General features: G+C 51.3%; 1 protein-coding gene across 1 annotated transcript in view; it reads right to left on the minus strand.

Moving 5' to 3' along the window:
• Positions 1-19544: 19544 nt before the first annotated feature.
• POLR3A (RNA polymerase III subunit A) overlaps positions 19545-23925 on the minus strand; it is a 1042059-nt gene continuing 1037678 nt past the window's right edge. Inside the window, exon 31 of the mRNA XM_069611006.1 lies at positions 19545-22308. Coding sequence (XP_069467107.1) covers positions 22160-22308 — 149 coding nt within the window. The 3' untranslated portion in view covers positions 19545-22159. The remainder of the gene's footprint in view (positions 22309-23925) is intronic.

The following is a 23925-nucleotide window of genomic DNA, read 5'->3' on the forward strand; positions in this document are numbered from 1 at the left end:
TCACTAACTCTGCGAGCGGAGGTAACCACAACTAAAAACACAGTTTTCAGAGTTAACAGCCTCAAAGGGCAAGAATGTAAAGGCTCAAACGGAGCACCCATAAGAAACTTAAGAACAAGGTTTAAATCCCAACCGGGCACCAGGAAAGGTGACAGAGGGAACACATTAGTGAGCCCTTTCAGAAACTGTGAAATTAAAGGGATTTTAAAGTAGGAACATTCTTCAGACGAGCGCTTAAAGATGGACAGCGCCGCCAGGTAACCTTTAATGGTACCCACTTGCAAGCCCCTGTGGGCCAAAGAAAGTAAAAAGGACAGAAGCATGGGGATGTCACATGCAAAAGGATCCACATTCTGAACTCTGCACCAGTCGCAGAACTTACGGCAACGGTACAGAGACTTTGTTGCTGGCCTTCGGGCCGAGAGCAACACCTCCATCACGTCTTCAGGGAGGTCCCAATCCTTATACCTCAACCTTTCAGAAGCCAAGCGTGAAGGTTGAGGGATCTGACCTCTGGATGGAGAAACTGACCCCCCTCCCGTGAGAGCAGATCGTCTTGGTAGGGAAGACGACGTGGAGGGCAGATGGACAAGTCGAGAAGGTCCGGGTACCACGTCCTCCGAGCCCACGCCGGAGCAATGAGGATCATCCGGGAACCGAACTTCCGTAACCTCCGCAGCACTTGCGGGATGACGGGGACTGGAGGAAACGCGCACAGCAGCGGGAATGACCACTCCACCACGAACGCGTCTCCTAAGGCTCCTTTTGGAGGAAATTCCCGCGAGCAGAACCTCTCGCACTTCCGGTTGACACTGGAGGCGAAGAGATCCACTTGAGGGGTCCCTCAAAGGGCAAAGATCTCCAGGAGAATCTCCTGAGCCAACTCCCACTCGTGAGAGATCGCGCTCTGCCTGCTCAGAGTGTCCGCCGTCACTTTTTCGTCTCCGGCCAGATGAACTGCCGAGATCGAAACTTCCTGCTGGATGGCCCAGAACTCGAGCTGCATCGCCTCCCTGCACAGAGGAAGTGACTCTGCCCCCCCCCTTTTTGTTGAGGTAGTGCATGGCCACTGTGTTGTCCGTCAGGATCAGGACACTCTTTCCTCGCATAGTCGGCAGAAAAGCCTTCAGGGCTAGCCTGACGGCCCTCAGCTCCAACAGATTGATATGGAGTCTGGACTCCGACGGAGACCAACGACCGCTGACTGTCAGCCCGTTGGCATGAGCTCCCCATCCCGTGAGGGATGCATCCGTCACGATCGTCACCTCCGGCCAGGGAAGCCAAAATGGAGCCCCCTTCATCAAGTTGCCTTCGACGTCCCACCACAGAAGGTCCCGGGCGACTGAGGGCGGCACCTGAACCGGGTCCGACATCCTGCCGGAGGACTGCGACCATTGCATCTTGAGTGCCCACTGCAAAGATCTCATCCGCAGGCGAGCCTCTGGCACCAGAAGAATGCAGGATGCCATGAGGCCGAGCAACCTCAAGAACTCGAATGCTGGGAGCGTCTGGGCATGCTGAAACTTGTGCACCATCAGCTGAATGTGAAGAGCCCTCACCTGGGGAGGAAAACACTGCCCCAGGGAAGTGTCGAGCACTGCTCCGATGTACTGGAGCCGCTGTGTTGGCGTCAAATGGGACTTCTTTAAATTGAGGGAGAAGCCCAGCCTGTGAAGGGAGTGGCAGGTGACGGACAGATGATCCAGGACTTGCTCGGGAGAGCTCCCCCTGATCAACCAATCGTCCAGGTAGGGGTAGACGTGAATCCCCCCTTGCCTGAGATGCGCTGCCACCACCACCACCATGAGCTTGGTGAAAACCCTCGGTGCGGAGGTCAATCCGAACGGCGGACCCGAAACTGAAAGTGCGAGTCGCCAACCGCGGACCTCAGGTACTTCTTGTGCTTGGGATGGATCGGCACATGAAAGTAAGCATCCTTGAGGTCCAGAGACACTAACCAGTCCTGAAGCTGAAGGGCCTGGAGGACTTGAGAGAGAGAGTAACCATCTTGAACTTGTCCTTCCTGAGGAGTTTGTTCAAACCGCGCAAGTCCATGATGGGTCTCAATCCCCCGTCTTTCTTCGAAATCAAAAAATAAGGGGAATACCATCCCTTGTTCCTCTCCGCTACAGGCACCAGTTCTATGGCGCCTTTCTCCAGCAGGGCTTGAATTTCCTGCGCAAGGAGCGGATCCGGACTCTGCAAAGAGGTTCCCCGGTGGATTGTCGCGAGGCCTGTGCCGAAAGGGAAGACAGTAGCCGTGGGTTATGATCTCCAGAACCCACACATCTGAAGTAATGGCACGCCACTCTACAAGATGCTGCGCCAGCCTTCCGCCAACCGGCGAACCATGGGACATGGCCTCATGACTGAATGGTAGCGGCTGCGGCATTACCTGAGGGCAAAGAGGCAACTGCCCGAGCGGCCTTGGCACCACGGGTACCCTGTCGTCCACCTCTGGTACCCCTGCGTTGGCCTCTTTGACTGCCAGCTCCTCTCGCTTTACTGAAGGACGAGTAATAGCGAAAGGAACCACCCCTCCATTGCTGTCCCCTAGGACGAAAAGGCGGAGGTTGGCGAACTGCAGCGCCCAACGACTTCGCTGCAGCTTTTGAGGTCTGCAACCTCTCAAGGCTCTCGTCAGCCTTGCTGCCAAAAAGGTGTTCACCGTCAAAGGGCATGTTGAGGAGCCGGGACTGCACATCAGGAGCAAACCCCGACTTCCGCAACCACGCAAACCTGCGTATCACGGTGCTCGCCGCCATGGACCTGCTGACGCATTCAGCCAAGTCCAAACCCGAATGAACGGACTCACACATGGCATCCTTACCATCCTGGACCATAGCAAGGAAACCATCCCGTTCGTCCCCTTCGGGAATATGTTCAGCCGCTAATGCAACACAGTTCCACAGAGTGTGTGTGAAACGAGACAAGGCACAAATGGAGTTGGCCGCCTGAAGCGCCATACCACCAGAAGAAAACACTTTCTTCGCCCAGCCATCAAAACGTTTTTCGTCCCTATCAGGAGGGATGGTAGGGTACGACGCCTGCTTTGTTGGGGCTGTGGCCGCCTGCACCACCAAACTCTCCGGAGTGGGGTGCCTGGTCAAGTAGCAGGGGTCGCTACTGGCTGGACGGTATTTTCGTGACAAGGACATGCCCACCGCCGGGAGACTCTCCGAAGCAGTCCAAGCCGCCGCCACCCTTCTCTGTAAAGCCATATGGAACGGCAGTACCGGGTCAGTTGGGGGACCAACATCAAGGATGTCCGTGAGATCATCCTGCACAAACTCCCCTGGGGGAGCAGACCATCCCAAGTACTCGGAAACCCTAGCCATAAGGCGTCGGTACGAGGAATCGGCATGAGAGCCAGGCTCAGGCCTACAAAACTCCACCTCCGGAGAGGTGTCCAGTCCACTGGCATCATGCAGTGACTGCCTCAAATCGTCAAACTGACTATGGCCCGAGACAATTTCATCTGGAACCTGACTAGGAACCAGGCCATCAGAATCCTGATCCGCCTCCGAAATATATTCCAGGTGGCGAAAAGAAGGCACCCGAGAGTGCTTGCTCTTAACCAGAGCCTTCCTAGGGGGTTCCCCCGTGCCACGGGGTACCTCCGACACCCCGGCCTCGAAAGGCGTCGAGTGAATCGGCGCCGGCGTCGAGAGAACAGGCATCGGCTCAGAGAGGATCGGCGTCGACGTCGAGTAAATCGGCGTCGACGTCAGATGCAGCGCCGCCAGCATCGACACAGTCCTCGAAGCCGGAGCTCCGAGCGTGTCCTTCGACGACCTGAGCGTCGACGGCTTCGACGACTTCCTCGGAGCCGGAGCCTTGAGAAAGCCTGTCGACGCCCTTGACGCCTCAGACGTCGATGTCTTCCTCGAAGACATCACAGGTGCACACGGTCTCGAACGCGTCGAGGACCGGGACCTCTAACGGGTACGTCGAGAACGAGTCCCCTTGTCCGAACCGGACCTCTCCCGTGACTCGTGCCGACCACTCTTGCGAGCGGTGTCTCTCGACCTCTCACGACTGACCCCACTCGGGGGCGCGGACGGCTTAGTACCCTGCGACTCGAGAATCGCCAGCATTTTCTTCCCGAAGGAAGCCCATTCCTCTGGCGTCGCACGGCTGGTGGGGTAAGCGACGTGCCGGGCAGAGTCCTCCGAAGAGGACCTGGAAAACGACCGGTGTCGGCGCTTCCGAGAATGCCTCGAAGAGGCTGAGGAGTGGCGAGACCGACTCCTAGAAGGAGACCCACAAGACTTTCGACGATGACGCGGAGAGTCTCCTGTCGAATCATCCGTCGAAAGCCCCGCAGACTTAGACTTCCGGGGCTTGGACACCCGACCTACCGACAACTTCTTCTTACGTTCACGTAAGGCTTTGGACGTGAGCGACTGGCAATCGATACAGTCATCCGTGTCGTGGGCCTCCCCGAGGCACCAGAGGGGGGCGTCGTGCGAGTCAGTCACCGACATCTTGGACCCACACTCCCCGCACTTCTTTAAGCCCGGACGCGGGGTCGAAGACGAAGTAGAAGACATCTTCACACAAAGGATTTTCACAAAAACGAACAGGTTCGAAGAACCGAGAAGAACAGAACTCCAAAGAGTCGAGGCGTTAACCGAGATTCACGAAGCAACACGTTCGCGTAAAAAACAGAACTGAGGATACGGGCGTCGTGCGTCCTACTTATCACATCGGATGACGTCGGAGGAGGTCCTCGACGACGGCGCATCGACGCAGGACGCAGAAAAAAGTTTCCGAAGCAGCACAGCTGTGGTGATTACATGTCATAGATATGGAGTACGTCGGAGGACCCAATCCCCTCATAACAAGTATTAGTCCTCATTAAATTGAATCATGCTTTATCAGCCTCAATAGCTTTCCCACACTTTGTCAGAAAGACAGAACAACATCATTTCAAATCTTAAAACTGGAGCACAAAGCTAAGTTCTTCTCAGGCAAATGTAAACTGTTCCCACAATATACCTCCAAAGGAGACTGGTGGAGTATGACTACAAATACAAATCAGAACTGATAAATGCAGACATTCCCACAGGAGAGGGAGGTTCCTCCATGTTAAAGTCTAAGAAGCTTACAATAGACTCAAAAGGGACAATCAAGAGTTCCATAAAGAGATTTATTTAGAGAGCATTTTTAAGGCGTGCTTTACAGAAGTAAGTGTTTCCAGGTGCCACAAACCAAAAACAGGGGGTAGGGAGGAGAGCAGGGGATACAAAACAACAGTAACAGTCCCACTAGGCCATGTCACATTTGAATTGTGCAAGTGCAGATACAAGAAGTGTATGGGGGGAGTGGGAAGCGGGGGGGAGGAGGATACATGCAGGGGCAAAGATGGAGGGGGGTGGAGGACCAACCAAGGGGCTAGGCAAGTACTCAGGGGAGCCGGGGGAGGGCAGGTCATGTGCCAGGTGGAGGACCACCTTCTGAGGGTGAGGGAGGGGTGAGCCAGGCTCAAGAGGGGGGCCCGGCCCAGGGCTAGTCAGGGTAAAGGGCCCGGACAGGCAGTGCTGGTTGGGGGAGTGCCGGAGAAGACTGGTCGGGAGGGGCCTGGTGCTCTGTGTGACTCGTAGGTGAACCAGGGCGCCAGTCGCAGTGGCAAGTGGGGGCAATTAGCAAGGAAGGGGGAGGTGGAAGGAGGCAGAGAAGAGAAAGTTCTTGGGAAGCTTACAGCACTTAAGGAGATCCGGCTCAAGTCAGAGGGGCAGGGAGGCCATTCCTGGGGGAGGCTTCTACCCAAGAGAGGGATCTAGCCCCCACTCTCTGTTTGAGAAAAAGTCTGATCTGCAGAGAGTTGGAGCTAGAGGACTGAAGGGCTCTAGCAGGGAGATATTTAGGGAGGGAGAGTTGGATGCAGCAGGGCCTCAGAAGACCTTGTGGATTATGCAGAATGTCTTGAATTTGATCCTTGGAGACATCGGGAGTCAATGGAGAGATTTAAGGGCTGGAGAGATGCAGTCTCTGGGCTTGCGGCCAAGTATAAGTCTAACAAACACATTCTGCACCCACCAAAAGTACGGTTTACTGGTCTTACAGGTAAATAATTACATTGGCCAATGCATTTACGTAGCCGCGCATAGCACTCTACAACATGCTGTGAGAAACTTGAGGGTATCCTCCCAGGTAGACCCCGGGAGTCCCTTATTCAGGCGGCCAACAAAGAACTGGCCCTCTCAGATCCCAACAAGAGGGGTAGACGAAAAGGGGTCAGGGGGATCTCCAGTTTAAGGAAACCCAGGGGTGTGCATGGGGAAGTAACCAAGAGGAGACGCAGTTTTATACTGGGCGAGAAGGTGAGGAGGATTAAGTCCATGAAGCTTTTGTACGCTGCTCCAGATCTACCCCCCTTCCTCCCAATTAATCTCCCTTAGACAAAGCCAACAAACCATCTGCATCTGGTAAACCTATCAAAAACCACAACTCCCAGAATCCCTGCTATCTTGTCTTTTACCCGGATATTCCCAATCATTCTTCTTCACGTCCCTATGATAATTCCCGAACACCCAATTTACCTTGACAAAACACTACTGTTCCCACCATCCCCTCTGTTCAGTTCACGATTCTGTTTTGCTTCATAAACCCTACCAATCCTGTCCCTCTGATTGCCATTTCTCTGACTTCCCAGTCGAATGTGAACTACAGTTTCCACAAACCCCCTTACTCATTGCACAAACCTCACCCTTCCGAGATCACCTCTTCCTCTCTATATCCAGTAGGATTACTCTAACCCCACTGACCCGACACAAACACTTTTCGACACCACGAAAAACAACTGACTAATTGCAGAGCTGTTCACATGTGTCCTAACCCAAGGGGCAGGCAGAGTCAGGCAATTGACCAGTATCACACACACCTGACGGTCCTTTCCCAATAGGGATAAAAAGTGGACCACAAGAGCACAGGAGGTGCTAGGCAGACCGCACAACGTGAGAGCCAACTCAGCACGGCAGTTCAAGAGGAGGAGAAAGGAACAAGTTACTTACCTGTAACTGTTGTTCTCCAGCAGGGGTCTGGCATGGATTCACATGCTCATGAATATTCCCCGTCGTCAGGCCGGGAATCCTCGGTAAAGAAAAAACCAGTATCAGTTTCGTTTCTGATCTGTCTTTCGTAGTAGCAACCAATCACTGGTCTCTGCGTCATACTGACCACAGCCAATGACTGCCCTCTACCTAAGCCCGGCCGCTGGCAGCCATCTTCAGATTTGGAAGCACGTGAAGTGGCAGTATGACCAAGTGAAGAGCCGCAGAGGGGTAGGCGGGAGGGTTTGCATGTGAATCCATGCCAGACCCATGCTGGAGAACAACAGTTACAGGTAAGTAACTTGTTCCTTCTCCAGCATGGGGTCTGGCATGGATTCACATGCTCATGAATAAAGAATACATATGTCATGACCGCTGCCTCCAAGGAGTCAGATCCAGCCCAACATCCTGGGAAGCAGGGTCACAACTTCCATTCCAGGCACCAGCCGGTCCCCACAGGGGCCTTTTGGACCATGTCCTGGCGCCAGTGGCGCCAGGCTCATAAGGGAACCCAGTCCCGGCACAGGAAGTGCCGGGCTCATATTGAGAGGAATGGTGCTTGGGTGGACCTACCTGCTGCAGACCATGCTGCTCACTTACCTGTAGGATGAGATCCTCATCCATTCCTAGCTGGAACTACTTTACCTTCTGGGTGTGGCCAGCACCCCTCCCTGGGACTGGATACTGGAACTATCCTGAGAGCTGGAACTTCTTTATTGCCTGGGCAAGGCTGTGGAAGGAGACACCTAAGCACTCCAGTGGCTTATTTAAACCACACCCGATCAGTGCAACGTGCTTCGCGTTATTCTGCACTAGCAGCAGGACGCTCACCGTGTCAGCTCCAGAGAATCTTCAGCTTCAGCATCTGTGAACAAGAATTCTTTATCTTACCTCCCGGAAAACCAGTCTTCAGTCTTCAGCAGCGTCTGAAAGAGAACAAGGACACCAGGTTAGGACAAGGCAAAACCAGCGCTGCACTTACCTCGTCCATCGGTGCATCCCGAGGCCGCGTGCTGCACTCTTCATACTCCGACAACCCTGCGGAAACAAAGGACATTGGGTAGTGAACCTCCGTGATATTTTGCTTACCTGTGCTACTTACGCCTCGATCTCCGCCAAGCGCTGTTCAACCGCACCTGCAAAAACAAGGAGGACATCATTAGGGGCACAGTACGCCATCACTACTCACGTGTCTTCTATTCCGGCACGTACCTCGGCGTCCATCTCCAACGCCGGCTGCTACGGCTACCTGAAAAAGGGAAAAGAGACATTAAGAAGTGCATTTAACTTCGAACAACATTCTTTTACTTACGTGCCTCCACGAGCTCCGGCATTCTTCTCACTTACCGTATCTGCATACCGGACCTGCAAAGGCAAGAGACATTTAAGGGGACATATAAATAAGACTCCATATTCAAGCACTTACCGTTCGTGCGGTTAACGACGGCCTTGCTCCCCGATTCCATCCTCTGCAATCAAGAGGCTGGGTTATGAACCAGTGAAGCAACTGGCATTAGCGCCCCTGCACAGACGCAGGATGGAGAGCTCCGCTTTCACCTATCTAAGGTGAGCACATTCAGCCTACGAGAAACGTGGGGAGGCCAGAAAGGGGAAAGTCAGATTGGCCAATCAGACGTACATTAACCCTTTGTTCTCCTACTTGCAGACACCTCACCCTCCGGGTCAAAATTACGGTGAGGAGAGGGCCCATCCAGGGTGTTATCAGAGGCCTGCGCGTGACCCTAGAAGACACTGAAATCTCCCAGCCCGGACCTGCGCCTCCGAGGGATTCAGGTGAGCGTTACAACATAGCAGTACACACATGCACAACCACGGGAGGTGGCAAAGGCTCAACATTAAGCATTACATCAAACTCAACATTAAGCAATCTTACTTCCTCACCAGGCTCACCTCAGGCGAACAGGTTGCGCAGCACTGCTTGGCCGACCCTGGACTCCTCCCTGGAATCCCGATCGACGCAGTAGAATTTCGTGAAGGTGTGCGTCGACCTCCACGTAGCAGCCCTGCATATGTCCAGCAGGGGCACACCAGATAGGAACGCCGTGGTAGCTGCGATCGCTCTGGTGGAATGGGCTCTCGGACGGCCAGGCAGCGGTCGGTTTGCCAACCGATGACAGTACATGATACAGCCGGAGAGCCATCTGGAAATGGAAGCCTTCGAGAGAGCCTTCCCCCGATTGACAGGTCCAAAGTTCACAAAGAGTTGTGACGTCTTCCGAAAACACTTTGTGCGGTCCACGTAGAACTTCAGCGCTCTAGCCACATCAAGCGAGTGCAAAGTCCTCTCAGCCGGCGACGAAGGCGACGGGAAAAACACAGGCAACACCAAGGGTTCGTTGAGGTGGAATTCCGACGGCACCTTGGGCATGAAGGAGGGGTGCGTCCTGAGCACCACCCTCGTGTCGTGAAAAGTCAAGTATGGTGGCTTGCAAGATAGGGCCTGGATCTCTCCCACTCGTCGTGCGGAGGTGATGGCCACAAGAAACGCTGTTTTCCACGACAGGAACTTCAACGGGGCCGAGTGCAGAGGCTCGAACGGAGGTCCCATGAGCTTGGTCAGCACCACGTTGAGCTCCCACACCGGAGCCTTCACCGGCGGGAACGATCTGAACAGTCCCTTCATGAACTCTTTCACCAGACGATGAGACCACAAGGACGTCCGCCCTGTGGTTCTGGTGTATCGGGATATCGCAGCAAGATGAATCTTGATGGACGAGTGTGCCAGTCCAGCCTTGGCCAGCGTCAACAGGTACGGCAGTACTTGGGGAGCCCTAATCCTTAGAGGGTTAATCTTCTGTGCGTGGCACCAGACAGAGAACCTCTTCCATTTGTGTCGGTAGCATTTAAGAGTCGAGGACGCCCTGGCCTTTGCAAGAACCTCTCTGCAGTCGGCCGGTATGTCGTATCCTCCAAACTCCTGCAGGAGCCAGGCCTGCAAGTTCAGCGACTTCGGGTCGTGGTGGAGGATGGCGCCTCCTTCCCTGGAGAGCAGATCCGCGTCCACTGGCAGCTTGATTGACGGGGACGCTGATAAGTCCAGAAGGTCCGGGAACCATATCTGCCTCGGCCACGCAGGTGCGACGAGGATCATCCTGCACCGTGACCTCTTGAGCTGGTTGATGAGCCGGATCAGCAGTGGCAGTGGAGGGAACGCGTATAGGAACAGGCCTTCCCAGGGCAACGAGAAAGCATCGCCCATGCTCCTCGGCTGGGGAAACCTGCTGGCGAACCTCCGGCACTTGGAGTTCGTCGCCGTCGCGAACAGGTCGATCTGGGGTGTGCCCCACCGTCAGAAGAGGCGATCCACTAGATCCTGCCGTAGTTCCCACTCGTGGCACGAGCGCAGCTCCCTGCTGAGTGAGTCGGCGATGGTGTTTTTTATCCCTGCCAGATGAAACGGCACCAGAAACATCCTTTGGGCGATGGCCCAATGCCACAGGTCCTGCGCCTCCTTGGACAGTGCTGGGGACCTGGTTCCGCCCTGTTTCCTGATGTAAAACATGGTGGTGGTGTTGTCGGTGAAGATCCTCACCACCTTGCCCTTGAGGGAAGGAAGGAAGGATCTGAGGGCCCAAAACACTGCACGGAGCTCCAGGACGTTGATATGGAGGGACTTCTCCGTCGGGAGCCAAAGGCCTCTCGTGTGCAGATTTTCGGTGTGCGCTCCCCACCCTTCCAGGGAGGCATCCGTGGTCACTGTCTCCTGGTGGCCTGGGGTCTGGAAGTCCATGCCCGCCGTCAGATGCGCGCGGGTGCCCCACCACCGGATCGCTCGTCGGAAACTCTCGTCGAGTGTGATCCTCTCCTCGAAGTCGCCCGTCGTTTGGATCCAGCGCGCGTCCAGGAACTCCTGCAACGGGCGCATCCGGAGCCTGCACATGGGAATGAGGTAGATGCAAGAAGACATCATTCCGAGGAGGGACTTGATGGACCTCACCTTGGCCGCGTCGGCAACCAACATCCGCTGTACCTTGCCCAGGATGGCCCTGGTCCTTTCCTCCGACGGGGAGGCCAGAAGGGACACTGTGTCGAGCTTCGTTCCCAGAAACAGTGCGTCTTGCGCGGGTACCAGGTGGGACTTGGCGTAGTTCATGGAGAATCCCAGGTCCGTGAGAAGTTGGACGGTCCTTGCCGTGTGCTTCACGGCGAGCTCCCTCGTCTTGGCTCGGATGAGCCAGTCGTCCAGGTAGGGGTAGACGTGGATCCCCTCTCGGCGCAGCTGCGCCGCCACTGGTGCAAGGCACTTGGTGAATACCCTGGGAGCCGACCGAAGGGAAGGGCTCTGAACTGATAGTGACGCCCTTGGACCACGAACCTGAGAAATTTTCGGTGCCCCTTTAGGATGGGAATATGGAAGTAGGCATCCTCCAAATCCAACGACGACAGGAAGTCGCCCTCCTCCAGCTGCCCCAGGACGTGCTGGAGGGTGACCATCCGGAACTTCTGTGCCTTGATGAACTTGTTCAGCCGTCGTAGGTCTAGGATGGGGCGCCATCCTCCCGTCTTCTTCTTCACGAGGAAGTATCTTGAGTAAACTCCGGAGCCCCGAAGCCTCTTTGGGACGAGTTCGATGGCGCCCTTCCTGAGCATCGCCTTTACCTCCCGGAGAAGCTGAGGGACGTGAAGCTCTTTCCTGGCCACAGGGGGGACGCGCGGGCACCTTCTTTGAAATTCGAGCGCGTGGCCCTGGGCTAGGGCGTCCAGCACCCAACGGTCGGTGGAGATGGACTCCCACACGCTGACGAAGCTCGCCAGCCGGCCTCCCACCGGGGTGCTTCGGTGGGGGCCCGACCCCACGGCCGGTTCAATCCTGCTTAGGCGAGGCTTTGCCGCCTTGACCTCCTTGGCGACGACGGCGGGGTCCGCCTGACTTGCCTCGTCCCCTGTAAGCTTCCTGAGACGACGAACGGGCCGCTTGACGGTAGGTGGAAAATCCGCCGCCGGAACCTTTGGAGGCACCCTTGCCTCCGCCGCTCCGAAAGGGCGGCCGCCGTTGCTGGAGAACCCCGAGCGCCCGGGCCGTCTCCGTGTCCGCTTTAATGGCTTGAAGGGAATCGTCCACTGTTTTCCCAAACAGGTTGTTCCCATCGAACGGCATGTCCAGGACTCTGGTCTGTACGTCTTGACGGAAGTCAGTAGCCTTGAGCCATCCACACCGCCTAAGGCACACGCCGTTGCCCAACTGGCGAAATCCAGTGTCGGCGATGTCCGTCGCAATCGTGATGGCGTGGTCCGACGCCACCTCACCTTCCTGCAAGATCTCCAGGGCATCCGCCCTCTTGTCGTCCGGTAGGAAGTCCAGCAGGGGAGCCAGTTTGTACCACAGCTCCCTGTCGTAGCGGGCTACGATAGCCAAGGCGTTAGCCGCCTTAATCGTCGTCGCTGCAGACGAGATGACCCTGCGCCCCATCGTGTCCAATTTCTTTCCCTCGCTGTAGAGGCTGCACCCCCCCCCGCTTTCTTCCTGCGGAGACGACGGAGTCCGGGGTAGGCTGCGCCCGGAGGCACAAGGGGGCCGCGTCCGGGACCCGGTACTTCTTCTCGTACCGGTCTCTTCTAGCCGGCGTCGTGGATGGGTTCTTGAGGAGGGCTAGGCCCTCATCCCAAATATCGTCCAGTAGAGGTACCGTGAGGACCGTCTTCCTCTTGGCCTCGCGCCGCTGATAAAGGAAACCTTCCTTCTTCTTCTCCTCCGGGCAGAGCTGGAAGAGCTCGGATGCCCTGGCGATCATGGAGTGAAAAGATCCAATCTCGTCGTACACCTCGTCGTCCGTACCCGTCGCGGCCGTGTCAGTTCCCGTATCATCCCCTCGAGTCGTGGACGGGGAGGAGGACTGAACGGGGCGCGACGGCTGAAAAGGAGGTGGAGGGTGAATCCTTAGGAGGGGGGCTGCCCGAAGGGCCTGGTTCCGGGTCCCCCGACGGGAGTGGTTCCTCCACTGGTAACGGCAGTCTCGTCCTTATCTCTGAGCATAAGGACTGTATAGCCAACAAAATGGCCGCCGAGTTGTCTTGCGGCACTGGCAGAGGGGAATCCGACGGGCGGTCAGGGGCCCCGTCGGTACCCTCGACGATGTCGTCTCCTGCGTCGGGATCCCTCCCGACGGGCTGGTCTTCTTCCACGCCAACGCCGTGGCTTAAGACCTCGATCAGTTCTTCCTCAGAGGTTGAGGCCGAATCCACGACCTCCTGCCCCCCCTTTTTCTTCTCCGTCGGAGGTTTCACAGGGGTCCTGTCGATGGGCATAAAAGAGGACTCCCTCCGCGGTGGCAGGGAGACTCTGAGCCCCGAGGTCGCCACCACTGGTGTAGCCTCCACAGGCTGAGCCAGGGCCGCCGCGACTGTCTCGATAGAGGCCTTGGCCGGATGGATTAAGGCTTTCACCACCTTAGGTGCGCTCACCGCCTTCTCCTTGAGGGGGGGGGACACTGCCTCGCTCCCCCTCCGCCTTCGAGCTCGACCGGGGCCTCTCCAGGAGCTTCGCCGGGTGCTCGGCCTTCCTCTTACCCGACCCAGAGCATTGGCTCGTGGTTGATGGTGCCGGGGAGGGTGCGCCCTGCCTGGCGCCCGTAGAGCCCGACCGTTCAGCGCTCCCGGTGCCAGCGGACTCGCGGTGCTTGGCCTTATGTTGGACCCCCGTCGCCGGGGCGTCCTCAAAGGTCTTAGAAGACCGCTCGGATTTCTTCCTCTTCTTCTCGCCGGACGGGCTCTTCCCTTCCAGCCAGTTGGCGAGACGTTGATGGCGGTCCTTCATGGTCCGCTCCGACATGTTGCCGCAAAACGCACAGTCCTTCTCCACGTGCGTCTTGTCCTCATGTAGGCAGTAAAGACAAAAGGAGTGTTCGTCTTCCTTAAAGACATTCTGCAGCTGGCATCCAGGGCAGACCCTGAACAGCTTTCCGGGCGTCGAGCTTCCCTTCTCCTGGGCCATGGCCGAGATGGGCCTGAGAAACTTCTGGAGTCCTCCAAAAGCGTAGCTCGACGAATCTTCACCCTTGAGGGGCGTGGACGAATCCGACACGGGTCCCCGTTGATCGGATGGAGAGTCGGTGGAGCTTGAGGCTCTTTTGACCGAAAAAAACGACGTTTTTGAGAAAAAACGTGAAAAAATAGCACTAACGCTCGAGAGCAATTGCACGAGGATCCCAACACATGAACGTGCGGTAAAAATCTGAAGATGGCTGCCAGAGGCGGGGCTTAGGTAGAGGGCAGTCATTGGCTGTGGTCAGTATGACGCAGAGACCAGTGATTGGTTGCTACTACGAAAGACAGATCAGAAACGAAACTGATACTGTTTTTTTCTTTACCGAGGATTCCCGGCCTGACGACGGGGAATATTCATGAGCATGTGAATCCATGCCAGACCCCATGCTGGAGAAGATGGCGTATACCTAGAGGGTGACAAGGAGCAAAGCGACCTTGCCCTTTCCGGCCAAGGTCTGTGAAACCTCTGCAGAAGGAATCGTAAGACTACGAACAATAGTCAGCGTGTGTTGCAGCAGATGTCAACGGTACACAAGACCCTCCTCCGCTGATTACCAAGCCGGGGAGAGACGCTTGTCTCTATGGTACCATCCTTAACACCAAAGAGAAAGAAAGCCAAGCGGTTCATCACAGCCGGTGAGTCGAGGGCAGAGTCGATAAGAAACTGTACTGTGTTGAGCAAAAAGTAGCAAACGGCTAATTTGAACTGTGAAAGCTTAAAGAGCTATTGTTGAAAAAGGGGGAAAACCAGCAACAGAGGAGTCCGGCACCACGTGGGTGCTTAGGCAGGAAACTCTGGACGATTCCCTGATGGTAGAAACTACCGTAACCAGGAGACTTTGGGAAAAGGCGATCAAAGTGGTGATACAGGGGTCTTGTAAAATCCTCTGTACAGTCGAAGGTCTTTGGCAAGGGAAGCGAGTCCCACATGACGAGAAATGAATGAGAAAGATACAAATGACAAGATTGGCAAGAGTGAACCTGAAGGAGGGATGCTGATAAAAGGGGGCAAAGTCTAAAATCCCGAAATACAGTATGTGGACAAGAGTGAACCCCACCGAGGGATGTCTATAGTGAACTGTTTAGCAAAAGTTGGCAAGAGTGAACCTGGCAGAGGGATGCTAACAAAAAGGGGCAAGTCCTGAAGAACTGTTTAAAAAGACATTAAGATTTGTGAATGCAAGGAGTATTGTAAAACCAGGGGAAGTGGATTGTTCCCCTTGGCATTTGGATTTGAGCCAGGCAGAGGGAGATACCAAAAGAAATGCCTGTGCCCGATCGAGGGAAGCCTAGGGGTCCAAGCCCGAAAGAGAGAGATACAGGGGTGGAAAGTCAACACCCAAAGTCTATTTGAAAAGGAACTTTTTGTTTGTTTTGATGAAGACATAAGGCCCTCGAAGGCAAGAGACTTTTTTATTGAAAAGAGACAACCACAGCGGACGAAGCGTATGAAAAAAAGGAGTGAAACTATGTTGCCTGCTGGCATGCCCCGCTGCCCACAATCCCCATCGCCAGGCGCCCTTCCACGCACAATGCAATCCCACAAACAAATGAACCTGCTGTTTAAGGGAATGTTCAGTGCAATGCAAGTTTCAACTGCTTCCTACACTTTTATTTTAAAACAAAACCATTCCGGAATGGTTTCCTTTTAAAATAAATAAAAGTATAGGAGCAGTACAACTTAATTTTAAAAAGTAGAGGAGCACCGCTCCCAGCCGCTCCCGCTCACTTCGACCACAGATTAACCTCCCAACCTCTCTCCGCCTTGAGCCAGGGCTCCTTAAATTCCTGAAACTCCTCAAGACCTTCCTCTTCGCTTCCTCCTTCTCCTTGCCTCTCCCCTGCTAACCTCCTCTAGTTCTCTCCTGCCTCACCCCACCTCCCTTTCCCTTTCCTAACTCTGTTCAGTTTTTACTGACTGGTCGTCTAGTTCACCTTCAGAACCTCACAGGTCCCAGGCTCCCCCGCCAGTCTTTGCACTTGCCACTGGGCCTCTGCACTATGTTCAGAATACAGCACTTTCAGCAAACGCTCCATGAGAGGTGTAACCTCTCTGCACTTAACCCAGGGCCCTACTGGACATGGCGCACATACTCCCCCCCCCCCCCCACATGTCCATCTGTACACTTGCATGACCCAATTCTACTAGGACTAGTAAGTTCTGTCTTGTCCCCCCTTTGTCTCCCCTCGCTCGTTTGGTTGCTCCTGAAACACTTCATGCACTTGCACTAGGAGAAATTAAGTCAGGGCTAGTACGCTAGTTATTCTTTTGTTATATCATTCGGAAACTTTAAGGCCCAAGAATGACTACAGTATTCCCTTGCTCCCTGCCCGCCTTGAAGCACTTTCAAGCACTTCACTTGTGTATAAGTGATGTACAAATAAACAATAAAATAAATGAATATGAATCGTCCTTGTGTCCAAAAGATATCTGCCCCTCACACTATAAATGAACAATGAAAGGCCTGTGGCGAATGTTTCTGATTTAATTGAATTAAAGAAAGAGTACAAAAATCAAAATATGAAAATCCAACAAATAGTCTCTGCATCCAGGGTCTGGTTCCCTTCCCCTGGATTAATTTAGGTAGGATAGCGAGTGTCTGCCTCTCTCAGTCAAAGAGCCTTTAAGAATAGATGGAACGGGTTTTGCCTTACCGTGTCTTTCTTTAGGATGGAATGCCTCTTGCTTAATGATTCTTTATTCAGGATGGCAAAAAGAAGATATTTCAATGAGCTTTTTAAGAGTAGATGAAATATCTCTTTAGTGAGTTTTCCTTCAGGATGCAATTCCCCTTCTGGGTCTTGCAGATCCCCTGGTATACTCTCCTTCCAAGGAACTTTCCCCAAAAGGATGGTCTGCCTAATGGTTCCTTTCACCTGGACTTCCTACAATGTTCACTTTCCTTCCTGGTATAACACAGTTATTCCTCTTCACTGCTTACACCTCGTTAGCTTGTGGGAATACTTGTTAAAATTTTCTCCAAACTGACCTCTCATGTCAGGAGACTTGTACAAATTCTGTCCTTCAACTTCCTCATTTATGTTTACATTAATATGCTTTGGCTTGTATTTCCAAAGAACTGTCCTCTCACATAAGGGGGGACTTGTATAAACTTTGCCTTTCAACTTCCTCCTTAATGTTCATCTGCTGCAGATAACTTTTACTTCAGCTTTCCCTATATGGCTCTCTTTCAGATGAGGATTTGTATAAATTCTGTCTCTGCAATTTACTTGCTCAGTATTCAAAAGATTAATTTATTTGTCTATATGCTTGTTCACATGACCCTGGGCTCTCAGCTCCTTTGGGCAAACTCACCGGTATTGATTGGCGTCTTTGGACCGTGGCACGCTGCTCTGGAAAAGCAGCAACTCCTGGAGGGCTTCCCCCGGCTTTGCTGACCCCCCATTCGGTTTCAGTGTCTGCTCCGCATTCGTGTGTCGGTGAAAGTGAAGGGTTTTCACTGGACTGCGCTTATACTAGCCCTGCCGTTGCACTCCCAGCGGTTCCTCTACAGCGTCTGCGACACCTCTCCCGGTCTTGCGTGTCTTGGGGTAGCTAATCGTCTGCTGGGTCACGCACAGTTCACCTCCACGTATGCTTCTTCGCCGCTTCCCGCTGTGTTCGTCCTGCAGCTAGTTTCTCCTCTACTCACCTGCAGATGCTTAGCAGGTTTAAATGTCCTGCGCAGCTGAGTTCTCGCATGACAACTAGTTTGCACGTTTGGATCAACGTTTCTTTCATTCCTCATGAACCCCTTCATCTTCCAAGTCTAAGTACTTGAGGCTTTGTTGGCGATGAAGTCCATAAGTGTTTTAGGCTCTTAAAGGTTGTATTATTTTAATAAAAAATGAAGATCACTATATAGGAGATGTTACATGTGTTTCATGTACATATGTGGTGCGAGTGATAGCCTGCTTAGAATGATTAACAAAAACGGGTGTAAGGGCTTTATAATTACAGGGATCTGTATAACGACAATATGCCATTGGGAACTCTGGGTTTATAGGTTCCTCTTTACATGAAAGGGAAGAAGAGTACCAAGTCTCTCCTAATGGCATCTCCCTGGCAGCCATCTCTTCCCATGTGATCCTGCCTTATAATTCCACCCCCAGGGTCAGGTAGCGGCTGCCGTCCCGTGGCCACATGGGAGGAGACGTTCTGCTGGGGATCAGTCATGACTCCATAGGATTCATCACAAGACCTTGTCATGGGCAGCGTCCAAATTCTATATATCCACTGAAAGTGTATGCAGTGGCACCTAGAGTAACACGCAGCCCCCTTCCTAAGGAACCTCTACCTCGACTGATGAACTTGAGAAGGAAATTGTGCACCCAACAGTGCTAATTTTGAAACTTCTGCAACTGATTTACAAAAAGCGTCCAGGCTGGGATTCATGTCTTTACATCAGTGCCACGACTGACCGTGCTGTCTGAGATAGTACTAATGTAACTTGAGTCGCATCTAGATGGAATTGTAAATATTAGCATGTCCACACTTAGATTGTGAATGTTAGCATGCCCACACGTAGATAGAACTCTGAACATTGGCCTGTGCCGCTTCTAGATAAGACTGTGAAGGCCAACAAGTGCCACACTTAGAGAAAGCTGTGAATGTTAGCATGCTAAAGGTCAGGTAACCGTAAACCACTAACCAATATAACCTCAAACTCTGTATACTTATCTCACTCAAAAACTCACACAACCATCTCCTGCACCACAAGCCGCGCGCAATTCACAACACTGCAACAACACATAAGCCGGAGCAACAGCACACGCGGACTGACACCAATCCAATACCTGCACCAAAGCTCAGTATCTGGTGTATACCGAGCTGAAGCTGCCAACAGAACATCAATCCTCTCACTATCTTACTCCCTCTTCACCTTACTAACCCATCCACCTTATCGCTTACAGATCCGCCAGAGCGCCTGGGGACCAATTCCGTTGGTGACGGTGCGCGGTACAAATACCTTTAACATTTACTTTACTTAAAAATAAAAAAATAAAAAATATGTAACATTACTTAAACTTCCCCTTAAAATATTATATGAATTTCTTTTTTTTTTTTTTTAAACAGACCTTGCAATACATATCTACCAATGTGCCAAGAGTCCACGCAGGTGGCAACAGTGGAGGGTATAAGACCCTTTAACATAACAAAAACCAATTGTTTAGATAAATAACCGATGGTGAAAGGATTTATCAGCAGTATGGCAGCAACGCCTTCACACGTCACAGCAGGTCATTAGAGTGACGATATACTATCACTCAGAGATGCAAAGGGTTCTCTGCAAATCTAAAGCAAAGGTTAAAAAAAAGTTACTCACTAAAACCGAATCCCATTAACAAATACTGTTTTTTTAAATACAAATTACAATCTCTGGAATTAATGGAATGGGCAATTTTAGGGGTAATCAGGTCAAATTAGTCTTTTAAAATGTTTTACAGTGATTGAAATAGAAAAAAAATGACAACACATACATAATCATTTTATGACTCTTTATTCACAGCAACACAAAAATAAAATATTATTGTTACATTTCAGTGGGGAGCATCAGCAAACCCAGAAAGTGGAGGCTGAGTTTAGGTCCCTTTGGGGTACATAAAATGATTTTAAGGGTAGTGTGGGGTGGCAGAGGTGAGGGGAGTGTGAGGCGGTATGCTCCCCACCACACAAAATGCAGTGAATCTGCCAACACAAAAAACTGTCCCAGAAACGTCCACCTTACCCAAAAGCCAAGAATAGCTAGTAGCCAGAAGTGCACACTTGTGTAACATTCACTCGTGACAGGGTTAATCCAGAGAGCATCCATCACTATGTGCTGGAGACAGCGTGCAAAATGCTTACATGTCTAGGATCAGCGCTCCCCTCACACCCATCTCCATTGCTTAAATAACCCACGGATAAACCCTGCTTTTTAAAAAAAAATTATACCCTTTTCTTGGTTAACAATGTTAAAATCATCATTGAGGTAAGAAAGTACCTTTTTTGGAAACATTTCATAATTAGGGACGCCAAGGCATTTTTGGTAGTGTGCGCACTAGGCTTGAACTGTTACAACGTGGTCCATTATGATTTTGGTAAGTCCCGTGGTACCCCAGACAATGCTGAGGATTTCCACTTTACTTCCATCATCACTCCAACTTTATTGTGCATTTTACATTTACATGAAAAGGGCATATTTCCTCTCAGACATTTGGGCTATTGGCCATATTTTTGTGACATTCCATAATTGCGGGCAGAAAAAGACAGACATTCTAGGGCTTCTGTTTAAGACTGCTACACGTGCGATCATCCGCCCCTAACAGGTGGCCCTTTGTCCAAACGTCTTGACCATATCAAGAAAAAAAAAATAGGCAAAGAAATTGCATGGAATTCACATTTCATGGGTTTCATGGAAACTCCAGTGGCACATCCGCTGCCTGCTTTGCTTTTCACAGAGCATGTTTGCCATATACAATTGTTAATTGAATACGATCCCCGAAGACATTCCTTATTCCCTATACTACTAGCAGACAGCACGATTAGAGATGTCCGAACATTGGTTATGGTCTTTTTTAGAATTGTAGGCTTGCCCTGAACTTCCCTGAAAGTCACAATTACCCTTCTCCAGACACTATGTGAAGGTTACCCTGTGCAAAGGAGGTGCCAAGACCTCATTGTCGGTGAAATAAAGAACAGTCTCTACTCTCATCTATAAGTGGTTGATAACTTTCCAAAAAGGGTATCTCAGATGGCATCTGTTAAGATATAATGGCGCCCCTTGGCACTACATTTCCCTGGAATTTACAAATGGAATTAAGCATTCTGTTGTATCTCTTTCGATTGGTTTGTTGGTCAGTTCCATTTTCCCCGTAGAGAGGGTGGCAACATAGGATTAAGTCATGATAGCCGCTTGTATACAGGTGGCTGTTTTTATTGTAATTAAATAAAGTTACTCCGGCTACTAGAAACAGAGAAACCAGTGTGACTTCAGTGGCTGGAAATGTGGTGATCCTAAAAATCAGGACAACCAAATTGAAACATTCACTTTAGAGGGATCCTTGCACTCAGACAGGCACCAAAAAGCAAAGCTAAAGACAGAAATCATAACAAAGTTGACTCTTGCAGGACTTCCACATTCAGAAAACAGCCATTCAATTCACAAGGAAGGGAACTCATTTCTCCCATTGCTCTGCTGATCCTGGGGCACCCTTGATAAGGGATTATCATGGGTGGGCAGCGCTATGCTTATGGTCCTTCTGTACAGTAAAACGGACACAAAAGGTGCAGCACTCTTTTTCTTGAATTACATGAATCACCACTTAGTTTCCTCATTTTAACTAATATTTTTACAATCCTTTGAAAGAAAACTTGTGGGCATCATTTAACATCCTCACATTTTTCACACCAATTACTTCTCTTCCCTTCCCTTCCCCTTTCATTTCCTGAGCAATCTGCTCTGCTATCATGACTACTAAATCAGAAGTAAACCTTATCTATAAGAATATCCAGAAGTGTTAATGGCAGATCATTGCAACTGAAAAGATGGTATAACTGGGGCAGAGTCAGAGAAAAATGAGACTCAACCAGACACATGATGGACTCTGTCTCTGCAATAGCGGCCGTTGGGAAATAGCCGCAGCATTATTTGGATTCTATTTTTTAAGTGCTGCTCGTAAGGTTAGGTCAAAGCATAAAAGTAACTTCCTGGCCCGCCATATGTGATGGCCTCCCATGTACACCTGGACACCAGTAGTGGCTCTGTTCCTACCCAAGTGAGTACCGGCTGTTCTGTGTGTGTGTGTCAATTTCTAAAGCAACAAGGATTTCATTGAAGAACTCTTTGGCACAGGCAGATCCACTTTGGCAACCTCTGTAGGAGCTCTTGGCGATAAAGTTTGCATACTCAAGAGCTTTCCTCAGAGTTCTTTTTCAAAGTGGACTTTTGGATAGGGACAGCTCATGCATCATCAAGGCCGTAGGGATGTCCAGGGAGTCGCTGTCAGCCGGCAATGAGAGCTGCTCCCATCTCAAAGAATTTGTGACAAATGCTGTGCAGTGATCATTATGTGCAGTGTCCCGTATGTACACCATCCCCAAAAGGCTGTTCCCACTGCTACGTGACCATGGGGATGTGCAGGTCACTGGTGTCGAAGATCAGGGGTCGCTTTGGCGGGTTAGGCTCTTTGTCCGCTTTGTGCAGAAGCTTGAAGAGGCCGGTGCCAATGTTCATGGGGATTCCCATAATGATGCACTCTGAGACACCTGAAAAAGGAGCAGTACGTATAAACACTTTAGAATCATTGAGCTGCAGGGAGGCATGTCCAGAAACATGGTAACATACTTGCAGAGTTCCAATGTCATCACTAACATGCTAACAGAACTGTGCCATTACAGGGATATGATATAGGTACCACAAACGCAGAACTTTGTTCCAACATAGGATTGCAGAATGGAAAGCCCAGAGATGAACACATTAATTACCTCTCTGTAATGTTCTTTCTGATGGATATTTCTCTCAAAGATTGCTCATGTAGAATATTGATTTAATTAAATTTTTATATTGCGCTAAATCGCCCACATGCCTCAAAGCACACAAAGAACACAATGTTACAAACATACAGAAATCTAGCTGCTATTACACAGCGAATGGTTAAGTTTAGTCTGGATCGAGATTGAAAAGGTAGGTCTTAATTCCTTTTTTGAACTCAGAGATGGACTTAGCCTGCCGTAGTTGAATAGAAATGTTATTACAAGTCAGGGGAGCTTGTACATCAAATCTAGTGCCTCCAAAGCTTGAGAGTTTCAATCTGGGTTGTGAAAGCTTGGTGGCATTGTAGAAAAACAATAAGCAACCTACACTGCGAGGGGTTAGTCGATTGGACAGGTATTGAGGTGTATCAGAGTTACAACACTTAAAAGTAAGTGAAATAATTGTTTGCATGACGCGTTGTTTCACTGGGAGTCAGTGAAGTTTCCGTCTAGCCTTGGAGACATGATCTCTACGTGAGAGGCCAAAGAAGCTCTCACGGCATTGTTTTGTGTGATCTGTAGAGTATGAAGATTTGCCTTTGTTGTACCCGCCAAGAGACTGTTGCCATAGTCGAGGCGCGAGTTTACCAGTGCAGTTGTAAGCAGGAACCTATTCCGCAGGGAGATGTATGGACGAATGTAATAACGTCATTTTGAGAGATAACTGCATGAGGCTTTTTACCTGGGAAATCTGCGGCTTCATAGATAATTCTGCATCTAGCGTAATGTCCAAGGTCTTTACTGATCTCGCCACCTTGATCTTGTTGTTAGCTATGATGAAAGTATCATAGTCGGGGCCCAGCTTCTTGAGTTTATGCCCGGAGGCTAGGATCACCAGTTCAGTTTTTTCTGCATTCAAGGTAAGTGAGTTGGTCACCATCCAGGCCTGAAAGGTGTGATAGATAGAGTTAATGGTATTAGTGTCACTAACATGACATCCTGATAGTTTGATTATGACCTGGGTGTCATCTGCATAGTTGGTGAATTGGACACCCAGGTCTTTAAGGAGAGTAAGGATGGACATGGAATATACATTAAACAGAGTGGGGGGAAATACATGTGCCCTGTGGCACTCCGCAGGTGACAAGTGTGGGGGTGGAGCTGGCATTATTCACTGCTACTCGCGCATATCTAGGGACCAAAAAAGATTCAATCCATTGGGAGGCCGATGGAGAGCACTGTGCCTGGTCCACTTATCTTTTGACCAGCTGAGTATGATTGATCAAATCAAAAGCTGTGGATAGGTCCAGCAGCATACGAAGTGCTGGTTTGCCTTTGTCCATGATGCCAGCAATATTTGACTTAGGGTCGAGAAGCGCCGTCTCTGTGCCATGTTTCGCCCAAAACCCG

The sequence above is a fragment of the Ambystoma mexicanum genome, chromosome 8, assembly GCF_040938575.1.
Source record: "Ambystoma mexicanum isolate Mex_15411 chromosome 8, UKY_AmexF1_1, whole genome shotgun sequence".
NCBI lineage: Eukaryota > Metazoa > Chordata > Amphibia > Caudata > Ambystomatidae > Ambystoma > Ambystoma mexicanum.